Raw genomic sequence first — 11,108 nt, 5'->3', positions numbered from 1 at the left:
TTTAAAAGGAGTCCCTAATCTTTTGGCGATATGAAAATATTATGGATGAAATTATGTGATGCCTGGTGTTGCTTCAAAATGATGGAAACAAAGTTGGCTAAGGGTTGATATAATTATTGAAGCTGAGGCACTGGGGCCACGCAGATTCAACTAGAACCTCACTATCAAAGCGCCGTCCAGAGCCTGTCTGAAACGCAGACTCTTCGCTCCGCCCCAAGTCAACTGCACCAGAATCTGTATTTTAATCAAATAAAACGCCCAGGGGATTCAGGGCACATTCAGATGAGAAGCATCGGGCTATTCTGTCTACTTTCGTACTTTTGAAACTTCTTTTGAAACTTCCCGTAATCAAAAAGTTGTGGGGTTTGGTTTTGTTTTTCCAAAATTGTCTTCAGTGGCCGCACCACGATGCCCACGCAGATCTTCCTACCGAGTCCCGGGCCGGAAGGACCTGAGAGGCCCTGTCTCCGCCCCCGCCCTACGCGGGAGCCCCTGAGCTCTAGCCAGCCGCGGGACCCCCGTCCTGCGGGGCAGCGCACCTGCCGCCCGGGCCGCGGCTCCCGTGCCGGGCCCCACACTGCCGGGGCGGTCGGGGCAGGCCCGGGCGTGGCCGCACCCGGCGCACCTGGGCGAGCAGGCAGGTGGGACGCGCCGCGGGCCCGGGACCCCGCCCTCGCGCGGGGGAGGAGCGGGCGGCGGGCCTGGTCCCGGGAGGCCGGCGGGCCGCGGAGGCAGGCGCCGCGCTGGGGCCGCCGAGATCGGGTGCCCGGGATGAGCTTCACCCGGAAAAAGGGCTTCTACAAGCAGGACGTCAACAAGATCGCCTGGGAGCTGCCCAAGACCTACGTGTCCCCGACGCACGTAGGCAGCGGGGCCTATGGCGCCGTGTGGTGAGAGCCCCGGTGCCTGCGCGCCGCTGGGGGGCGCAGGGGGGGGGGCGCGCGGGGCGTCGGGCCGGCGGGCGCGCGGGCACCGGGACGCAGGTGGAACCTCCCGACCAGCCGGGCCGGCCAGTGCACCCCTTCCCGGAACCCACCTTGGGGGGGTCCCCTCTCCTGCCGGGCTCTCGGGGCCGCGCGCCCACCACCTTGAGCCAGGACCCCAAGGCCCAGAGTCCCGCGGGCTCGGAAGACCCTGGCGGGGGCTCTTCCCGGACTAAGCGCTTGGAGCTGGGAGGAGGCGACGGGGCAGCGCAGGATGAGCCAGAAGCCTCAGGTTGTGGCCGAGGCTGGCCTGCGGCCACTACGGACGCCACCTCACTGTTCTCACCGGCTTTGTGGGGTCTCTGTGGGTTGAATTAGGACTGGGTCTGGTTCTCCAGGACTTGAACCTTACAAGGGACCCTAGAGTTCATCCAGGCAAATCCCCGTTGTTACGAGTGGGTACACTGAGACTTGCCAAGGTGCAGAGTGAGCTTCCCTCCGGGCTCTGGATCCTGTTGGCATGACCTTGGGTCTGACCCGCTGCAGAACTGACCCCTCCGCCCCCCCAGTCCCCCACCCCCCCAATAGCCCTCACTGCGCTTGAGGCTGTTCCCTCACCTCCCAGTTGGCGGGTTCCCTTCCTCCCAGCCCAGCCCGTTGGCCAGGAGGGATTTTGGTGACGATGGCCTGGGCTCACCAGAGTGGCCTGGGAGATAGCACCCAGGGTGTGGCGTGGGGGCTGCTGGGGAGGAAAGAAAGCCGACCTGTGCGTGCCCCCCAGCTCTGCCATCGACAACCGATCAGGGGAGAAGGTGGCCATCAAGAAGCTGAGCCGGCCCTTCCAGTCCGAGATCTTGGCCAAACGGGCCTACCGAGAGCTGCGGCTGCTGAAGCACATGCAGCATGAGAACGTAGGCTGGGCCTGGGGGCTCTGGGGGCTGCTCTGGAGCAGGTGGGCGGGCGGCGGAGGAGAGGGGTTGTGGAGGGGGAGGGGGGCCCGGGAGGCTCCTGACCAGTTTCCGCGCCCCCATGTGTGGGGGAGATGGCCTGAGAGGGTACAGAAAGCGCAGGACAGGGCCAATCCCCTCCCCGCCCCTCCCGCCCTTATTCCTCACCTCATTAAAATGAGGTGCCGGGACCTGCCCTACCTACTTCCCAGGAAGGGTGCAAAGGGTTTTTTGGCAGTGGAGCAAAATGAACTTTGTGAGGTGCAAACTTACTGTTTCCTCGGTGTTGCGAAGGAATGGGCGCGGAGAAACTTTGTAATTTGTTCTAGATCTCGGACCTAGGGTGCCCCCAGCATCCCGGTTAATGTGGCCTCCACACGTGGCTCTGATAACAACAATAACCATAGGTACTCGAGCACCTCCTGTGGGCCAAGTGCTATGTCAGAGCTTTGCATAAACTAACTTGTTAATCCTCACATCACAGGAGTTGAGTACTATTACTCCCATGTACAGAAGGGGAAACCAAGGCACAGAAAGACTAATAGGTTATATGGTTAGTCAGGGGCCCAGCTGGGATTTGAACCTCTGCAGCCTGGCCCCAGGCCTCAGTGCATAACCATTAGAATATCCTGTCTGATAGAAACAGCTGGGAAGACTAGCCACCCAGCGCTGGGCCTACCAACCAGGCTTTGCTCTAGGATACCTAGATTGGTAAAATGATTTCAAAATATCGTGGACAAATATGAAGCCCCGTTCCTCTTCAGCAAACCCCTCCCCAGGGCCCCCAGCGAGGGGCGACGTTGCCCCGGCTCCGAACCAGCCCTTTGGCAGGCAAGGATGGATGTGGTGGGAGACCCAAGGTCAAGGGCAGGGAGCCTGCTGGCTGGAAGACCCCCTTCCCTGTTCCCTCCCATTCCCTTCACCACTTGTGGTTGCCTCCTTGAGTTGAGAGTGAATTTGCACGCCTGCCCTGAACCCCAGACTTGGGGGGCAATTCCCCTTCTCCCCAGCCTGACTTCCCATCGCTGTGCACTGCAAGCTCCCTCCCAGTTAAGGGGATCCCTCTGCCCTTTTTACTGCTCCCAAGAAGGCTGGGAACCTGCCTCCTGCCGCAGACGGTGGATCAGGAAAGGGCGGATGGTTGTGTGCACGGCTGGGCCCCATGGAAAGGGGGAGAGGGCTGTGGCGGCTGCCCAGCTTCACTGGCAACCTTCTCCCCAGGTCATCGGGCTCCTGGATGTCTTCACCTCAGCCTCCTCCCTGCGCAGCTTCCATGACTTGTGAGTCGGGCTGCGCTGAGGTCTAGGGCATTTGCAGGCCCTGCTTGCCGCTAGGGAGCCGGCTAGGGGAGAGTCCAGATTCGCCCCTCTGGGCAGCGGGCTTCCTGTCCTGGGCTGTCCACCGCTGTGTGATTCTCTCTGGAGGTTCTTTCAGCGGGGGGCGGGGGAGGGGGTGGAGAGGAAGGTGGGCAAGAAGGGATGGGAGGGGCCTTGTGGGGGGCTTGCCTGACAGGAGCTGTATGCTCATCTGCTTCTCTATTCCCCGCTTTAATACCACCAACACCTCATTGGCAGTCCTCACAGGGTCCGCACCAACTTACCTCACCATTCCGTGGGGACCCAGGTGTGGGTCTGGACCTTGGGGCTCTTCCTAGCAGGAAGCCCTGGTCCCCTCTGGCTGATGGGGTGTTTGACAGAGTCACACGGACCCAGGAAATTTAGTTGTTAAATGCATGGCTTTGGCCTGGTCTACAACGTAGGAAACTTTGAGAAGGTGGATTTTTAAATTTTTTTCCCAACCCCTATTTTAAATGCAGCCGAAGGTCCCTTTGTTAGGATGCTTTCGTTTTAAATTTAATGCAGTGATTCTAAAGTTTTTTTTCCTATAAAGCCAGTTGCTGGGCTTAGCGTTGGGAATTTAAAGTGGACCAGCGCCCCCTCCCAGGCAGGGTGGGGGTACAGTTTCTACATGAAGACTCACAGTAGTGCGGTGGGTGCTCTAAGTATGGTCGGGGCGGGGGGGGCTGCATGCTGCCTCGGGGCTTCACAGAGGAGGCAGTGCTCGAACTCAGCGCCGAAGGGTGAGTAGATGTTCAGGTGAGGTAAAGGTGCTGAGGCGTAGTAGGTAGGAGGAACTGCGAGGACAAAGGCAAGGCCATGGGGCCTGAGACTGGACTGTGAGGGGAATGTGGGTAAGTTCAGTGTGACTAGTGAAGGCCAACGGCTGGTTTGGTCAAGGGAAGAGCCCAGACTTGATCCCACAGGCAGCCTCAAGTCCATGGAGGATTTGAACATTGGGGTGAGTAGTCAGATCGATTTGGGGGTGCACTTTGGCAGGGGGGGAAACAGGGAGCAGCTCTAGGAGCAGAGAAAGCCTGGAGAGTGGTGTCCCAGACCTTGATCTAACTAAGGCGGAGGTGATGCTGAGAGCAGACTTGAGACCCATCAGGAGACAGGACTATCAAAAGGTCTTATCTGTTGGGAGACGCGGTGGCCGGGAGAAGGGGTGTAGGTCAGGATGCCAGGCTCCTGCTTGGAATACAAGGTGGAAGGAGAACAGATCTTTATTTTTTATTTTTTTTTTTAAGATTTTATTTATTTATTTGACAGAGAGAGAGAGATAGCGAGAGCAGGAACACAAGCAGGGGGAGTGGGAGAGGGAGAAGCAGGCTTCCCGCCAAACAGGGATCCCGATGTGGGACTCGATCCCAGGACCCTGGGATCATGACCTGAGCCGAAGACAGACGCTTAATGACTGAGCCACCCAGGCACCCAGGAGAACAGATCTTGGGAGAAAGATAATGAACTCTGTTTTAGACACAACTTTTGAGGAGCCTATAAATGTTTGGGTGTTTAATCAGCAGTTGCACATAAATCTGGAGCTCAGGAAGGTCCGGGCTCAGGTAGAACACGATACAATACTGTCGATTAAGAGATCAACAGAGAATCTTGAGGGAGGGTCAGACTTTGCAAGAGGTCCGATAGGAAGAAAGGGAGCCCCGGGAGCGTGTGCTGGGCAGCCGTTGGTGAGACTGATCAGAGTGGTTTCGGAGGGGCGGGAGCAGATGTCAGGTTGTCAGGGGATTGGAAGTAAGGCAGTGAGTCAAGAGGTATGAACCATTCTTTCTAGAAGTTTGGTTGTGGAGGGAAAGAGGGAGAGGGGGTGGCTCTTTGAAGAAACAAGTCAAGGGAAGGTGGTTCAAGCACGGTAGGACTTCAGCAAGTTTGTCAGCTGAGAAGAGAGGGTCCATGCGGAGGTGAAGGACAACAGTGGGGAGGGGACCGTGCATGGAGCAGGGCCCCCATGGGGGAGAGGGGATGATCCGGTAGAAGAAAGCTTCAGAAAATCACAGGCTCAGGGTGCCTTCGGCTCAGGTCATAATCCCAGGGTCCTGGGATCGAGCCCCGAGTCATCAGTCTCCCTGCTCTGCAGGGAGCCTGCTTCTCCCTCTCCCTCCGCCCCTCCCCCTGCTTGTGCTCTCATGCGCATGCTCTCAGTCTCTCTCTCTCAAATAAATAAATAAAATCTTAAAAAAAAAAAATCATAGGCTCATAGAGATGGCTTCCACCATTTTTTTTTTTTTTTGGTAAATATTCCTTTTTAAATCTATCATCTTTTGTTCTGGACTTTGCCGTTACTACCTTGAGCAACAGCTATATTTTGCTGACCTTGACCTGTTTTGCAATCTGATCAGAGGGTGCCGTGGCTCAGCTACTCCTTCTTCCTTCTGCCCTCCTGGAAGTTGTTTGATTACTTCCTTCTTGGAAGGGCAGACATTCTTGGTGGTTTGTGGAGCTCTCCCAGCTGGGCATGATCCTCTGGGGGAGAAAGTATTTGGACAGAAGCAGAAGGAAATCCTGGCAGGTGCTCCTAAGTCACAGCTGTGGCTTTCTGGGGGGCGCGGAGGCGGGCAAGGAGAGGGCGCCTTTGAAGAGAGGGAGCACAGCTCCATTTGGTTTTCCTGAGCACACTTCAGCCAAAATGCTGACCCTGAGCTCTGCCAACGGGGCGGCCGCCGTGGCCAGGCCGGGAGCCAGAAGCCAGGAAGCCCGTGTCGGGGTCTGGCTGGCTGCGGTGGGGCTGGGTCTTGCACACGGAGGCCACTTCGAAGGCCTCTGTTCTGCCATGGTCCCTGCAGCCCCTCTGAGCTCAGACCTGGGGCTGGGTGGGGCTGGGGCTGGCAAGAAGCTCTCGTGCTTTGCAGCTACCTGGTGATGCCCTTCATGCAGACGGACCTGCAGAAGATCATGGGGATGGAGTTCAGTGAGGACAAGATCCAGTACCTGGTGTATCAGATGCTCAAGGGTCTCAAGGTGCGCGGGGGGCCGGGAAGGTAGCCGAGGGGGGCGCCTTGGTGTTGAGACCCAAGGTTTGGGGAATGCCAGGCCGTGGGGGCTGGAAGAGCACAGTGGGACAGGGTGGGAGGGGGTTTGGAGCAGGCCTGAAGCCCCCAGTATGGAAGCTGGACTCACCCTTCTCTCTCTCTCTCTCTCTCTCTCTCTCTCATACACAGTACATCCACTCAGCTGGGGTCATCCACAGGGTGAGTGCTTTCTCTGCAGTGGTCCTCAGAGGCCCCTCCACCCCGGAGGGATTCTCCACAGCCGGGAAGGAGGAAAGGAGTGGGGAGGCGAAAATCCTCTGGAGCTTGGAACGTGGATTTTTCAGACCCAACCTTGGCCCAGGAAGGCCTGCTCAGAAGAACGCTGTGTTCTGGGGAACTTTCTGGATGCTGCAAACAAAGCGAGCCTTGAGCTGGGTGATTTAGGCTCCAAGAATCAAGAGTATTTTAGAGCTGGATGGGCCCAAGAGGACACCTAGGCCAGCCCCCATTTTATACACAAGAAGGCTGACACCCAGAGAGAGAGGAAGGGGGACAAGCTCCTGTCTCCACCTCTCAGCCCAGCGCTCGCTCTCTCCTCTCATCTAGGACCTGAAGCCGGGCAACCTGGCCGTGAACGAGGACTGCGAGCTGAAGGTGAGCGGGCTCAGGCAGGGTCAGCCTGGCCTTGGGGTGGGCCCCTCTCCCCTGGGAGCCTCCTGTCTGCAGCAGCTCTTTCTCCCTGTGTCCCCTGAGTCGTAGATCTTGGATTTCGGGCTGGCCCGGCATGCAGATGCTGAGATGACAGGCTATGTGGTGACCCGCTGGTACCGGGCCCCCGAGGTGATCCTCAGCTGGATGCACTACAACCAGACTGGTCAGTGGTCAGCTGCCCAGGGAGGGGCCGGGGGTCTTCTCTGGGGGCTCCTCCAAGGCCGTTTTGGTTACTCTGGGTTGACTGACCGCCAGCTCAGCTCGTCCTCCCCTCCCTCTGCAGTGGACATCTGGTCTGTGGGCTGTGTCATGGCAGAGATGCTGACGGGGAAAACTCTGTTCAAGGGGAAAGATTGTATCCTTTGCTGGAAAAGCCAAACTCCAGGGATTCACTCCTTCAACAGACACTTGATTAAATCTCTCTTTTTTTTTTTGTTAATGCGAAAGCGATACATGCTCACTGTAGAATAGTGTTATTTGTTTGTTTATTTATTTGATTTTTTTTTTTAAGTAGGCTCCACACCCAGCGTGGAGCCCAACAGGGGGCTTGAACTCATGACCCCGGGACCAAGACCTGGGCTGAGATCAAGAGTCGGACGCTCCACCGACTGAGCCACCGAGGCGCCCCTCACCGTAGAACGATTTTAAAATGCAGATAAGGGAACTGCCCAAAAGCAGTCACCTGCCATTCCACCACCATGTAGAAAAGACTTCACGTGTTGGCACCACACGCACTAACTGAGCGGCCGTGTGCGCTGTGTGGGTGTTGAGGAGAATACGTGGGGTCTGCGGCGCCGAACTCAGCGTGAGGGTGGGGGAAGGTGACGGAGAGACCCACGGGAGGGTGGCTGGCTGGGTGGGATGGGGGTGGGAAGGCGGGTGGGAAGCCTTCCAGAGACCTGCGCCCTCCCCTGAGAGCGCGTCTGGCTCCTGGATGGTTGCCTCAGCGCCCGGGTGGGAGTGATGGACGGGCGGCGGGAGAGCGAGGCCGAGCCTTAACCCTCTGCCGAGACCTGGACCAGCTGTCCCAGATCCTGAAAGTGACCGGGGTGCCGGGCGCAGAGTTTGTGCAGAAGTTGAATGACAAAGCGGTGAGTGGCAAGTGGGTCTAGACGGGCCTAACCGGGGTCCCGTGGGCTCTAGGCCCACATGGGAAGGAGGGCTCACCCGTCCCCTCCTTTTGCCCTGGCAGGTGCTCTTTCTTGCCTTCATCCCACTTTGGACTCTGACCTGAGCCTTCAGCCCGGCTCTGGGGCTTTTCTGGAGGCCCCGCCCTTTACCCCAAGGCCTGAGCCGCGAGAGGCTGACCGTGGGGGATTACTCACTGCTCCTCTGTCTTCCAGGCCAAATCCTACATCCAGGCCCTGCCGCAGAGCCCCAAGAAGGATTTCTCTCAGCTCTTCCCGCACGCCAGCCCCCAGGGTGAGTGCTGGGGCCTGGCTCCTGGTGGGGGGAGGGGGTTGGGGGGGTGGGGGGTGGTGGCTGCTGGCTGTCCCGGCGGGCGGGGCTCTGTGGGGCCTGGGGTGTGACTCGCCAGCTCTGTCGCTGCAGCCATAGACCTGCTGGAGAAGATGCTGGAGCTGGACGTGGACAAGCGCCTGACGGCCTCGCAGGCCCTCGCCCACCCCTTCTTTGAGCCCTTCCGAGACCCTGAGGAGGAGACAGAGTCCCCGCAGCCGTTTGATGATTCCTTAGAACATGAGAAACTCACAGTGGATGAATGGAAGCGTAAGAGCTGGGGGCCTCGGGGTTCCGGCCTGTCCCTGCTTTGCCCGCTCTGTTCCCAGGCCTGGCCTCAGCTGGCCCGCGCCCTCCGGGATCCCCACTGCCGCCTCCTCTCTGAGCAGATATTGTCTCCTGCGTGCGTTGCTTGCTCCCTGAGCAGACTTCTGCTCCGCGTTATGTCGGGGGAGGGGGCTCTCTTTCTCCCTCAGCACCCCCTGCACACCTCGAGCCAGCCTGTGTTTCGCAGAGCACCTCTACAAGGAGATCGTGAACTTCAGCCCCATTGCCCGGAAGGACTCACGGCGCCGGAGCGGCATGAAGCTGCAGTGACCCGTCTAGCCGGACCCCTGGCTGAGCCCAGGGCCTGCCCCATGGCACCGCCTGCCGGATACTGCCCCTAGGACCCATATCTGCTTGTCACTTCTGGTCCAGCCCTTCTGGGACTATCGCCTTCCGGGCGGAGGAGAGAGGGGCCTTGTCCTGGTGTAGGAAACAGGCCTCGTAGCTGCAGGATTCAGAGATGTTGGTTGGGAGAAAATAGCTCTGATCGCAACCAGCCACATTAAAACGTCCATCTGGAGACTCGCCCACGTGCGGGGTCCTTCCTTCGAGGCTGTAGTGGGGCTGAGGGGCGGGCAGAGCCGGGCCGGGGGGCCGTGCAGTGATGGTGTATTGGTTTGCTAAGGCTGCTGGGACCAATCACCACAAACTAGGCTTGAAACCACAGGACTGTATTCTCTCACAGTTCTGAAGGCCGGAAGTCTGAAATCAAGGTGTCGCCAGGGCCATGTTCCCTCTGAAGGTTCTAGAGCAGAATCCTTCCTTGCTTCTTTTTAGCTTCTGGTGGCTCCCGTCCTCTTTGGTGTGCCTGGCCTTGTCGCTGCCTCCCTCCAGTCTCTGCCTCCGTCCTCACACGGCCCCCTGCCCTCGGTGGAGCTCTGTCTGTCCCCGTCTGTCCTTAGAGCAATACCAGAGATTGACCCGAGGGCTCGCCCTCATCCAGCACGACCTCATCCCAGTCCTTACTCATTACATCCGCAAAGACCCTATTTTCAAGTGAGGTCACATTCTGAGGTTCTGGGCAGACACGAATTTTGGGAGGACACCATTTAACCCCCTACAGACGGCCACGAGGGAGGGGCCCCTTCCCGGGCCCTGGGCTCTGTCGCGGAGCCGAACGTGTTGGCTGCTAAATTGAGGGAGTTGCAGAGACAGTTGCAGCTGGTGAGACGCTGCGCGCAGGTTATTTTGGGTGAGTGATAAGCACTCGAGATACGAAACAATAGCAGGCTTGTGGGCTGGGAGCTGCAGGAGGCAGAAATGGGCTTTTCCCAGGCTTTATGGAAAGCGGTTCTACTCCTGCCTCCTCCCAGGAATGGGCATCTCTCCTGAGCTTTAACCTGACAATGGCTAGGATTTTTCTGTTTGCATTTGAAAAGCTTTGGTAGAACCAATTTCCAGGTACCCCTAGTCCCGGCCCTGGGCACCAGGGGCCTGGTTAAAATGCAGATTCCTGGGCGCTACCCCAGAGATTCTGACTTAGCAGGGTATGGGGCTGAGGCCTGAGAATATTTGAATGAAAACCCCCTCCCCCAAGTCCAGGGATTCTGATGGATATCAGACCATATTTAGAAAAACACTTGGTTGATGTCCGTCCCATTAGTCAAGAAGCCTAAATCAGCAACCAGCGGAGTCTGAGGGGCTCACATGGGCTTCACACACTCATTTTACAGATGGTAAGACAGAGGTTCACACAGGGCACTTTTTGGGCAGCGAGGCTATTCTGCATGATACTGTAATGGTGGATACATGACATTATGCAGTAGTGACAACCAGTGGAACCGTCCACCACAGAGTGAACCCCCAAGTAAACTGCCGCCTTCAGTTGATAACAGTGTATCGGTATTGGTTCAGCACTTGTAACAAACGTCTCAAACTGATGCAAGATGCTAGTAATAGGGGAACTGTGAGGCAGGGGGAGGGAGTATATGGAACTTCCTGTACTTTGGCACAAGTTTTCTGCCAACCTAAAATTGCTCTAAAAATAATGTCTATTTAAAAAAAAAAAAGCAGCTTGAGGCTCCAGGGAGATGGGGTGAGATACCCACAGCTGGGAAGTGGTGGAGGCAGGATTTGAACCTAGCAGCCTTGACCACCATGGTCTTAACTCGTGCTTGGATTCAGCGGTGGCCCAGCCTTCCGTACCTTCTAGCCTGACTCTCTGAGCTCCTTTGCTGCCTGTGTCCGTGGATTCTGCTTCCTCTCCCAGAAGTGACCCTGCTGTCAAGGAGGGAGGGGCTGGCCATGTCCTGCCATAGCCCTGTCCTTGCTGGTTACTAAACCGCCCCAAGTCCCCTGAGTCAGGATCCCTCAGTTAAATCCTTCAGCCTCCTGAGAGACCTCACTGGTCCCAAGAACAAAAGTCTCGTTGGCCTGGCATTCAGAGCCCCTTGCCTCCTCTCTAACATCATACAATCC

At 57.6% G+C, this 11,108-nt stretch overlaps 1 protein-coding gene across 4 annotated transcripts; it reads left to right on the top strand.

Moving 5' to 3' along the window:
• The first annotated feature begins 349 nt into the window (after positions 1-349).
• On the top strand, positions 350-9,215 carry MAPK13 (mitogen-activated protein kinase 13). Of its 4 annotated transcripts, XM_036096919.2 has the most exons (12): positions 680-890; positions 1,705-1,834; positions 3,092-3,150; positions 6,075-6,183; positions 6,384-6,413; positions 6,801-6,848; positions 6,954-7,068; positions 7,189-7,260; positions 7,917-7,996; positions 8,249-8,327; positions 8,457-8,633; positions 8,878-9,215. In XM_036096919.2, the coding sequence occupies exons 1-12, from the start codon at positions 772-774 to the stop codon at positions 8,958-8,960; spliced, it is 1,101 nt and encodes a 366-aa protein (XP_035952812.1). In that variant the 5' UTR covers positions 680-771; the 3' UTR covers positions 8,961-9,215. The 4 variants fall into 4 exon arrangements, with proteins under 4 accessions (XP_077911535.1, XP_077911536.1, XP_035952825.1 ...); XM_036096932.2 differs by lacking the exon at positions 3,092-3,150 and having other exon boundaries at positions 679-890; positions 6,100-6,183; XM_078055410.1 differs by lacking the exons at positions 7,189-7,260; positions 7,917-7,996; positions 8,249-8,327; positions 8,457-8,633; positions 8,878-9,215 and having other exon boundaries at positions 378-890; positions 6,924-7,063.
• The last annotated feature ends 1,893 nt before the right edge of the window (positions 9,216-11,108 follow it).

This window comes from Halichoerus grypus, chromosome 9, assembly GCF_964656455.1.
Source record: "Halichoerus grypus chromosome 9, mHalGry1.hap1.1, whole genome shotgun sequence".
In the NCBI taxonomy this organism is placed as follows: Eukaryota; Metazoa; Chordata; class Mammalia; order Carnivora; family Phocidae; genus Halichoerus; species Halichoerus grypus.
Note: the sequence above shows the minus strand (reverse complement) of the source record. Positions and strands in the feature narration are given on the sequence as shown.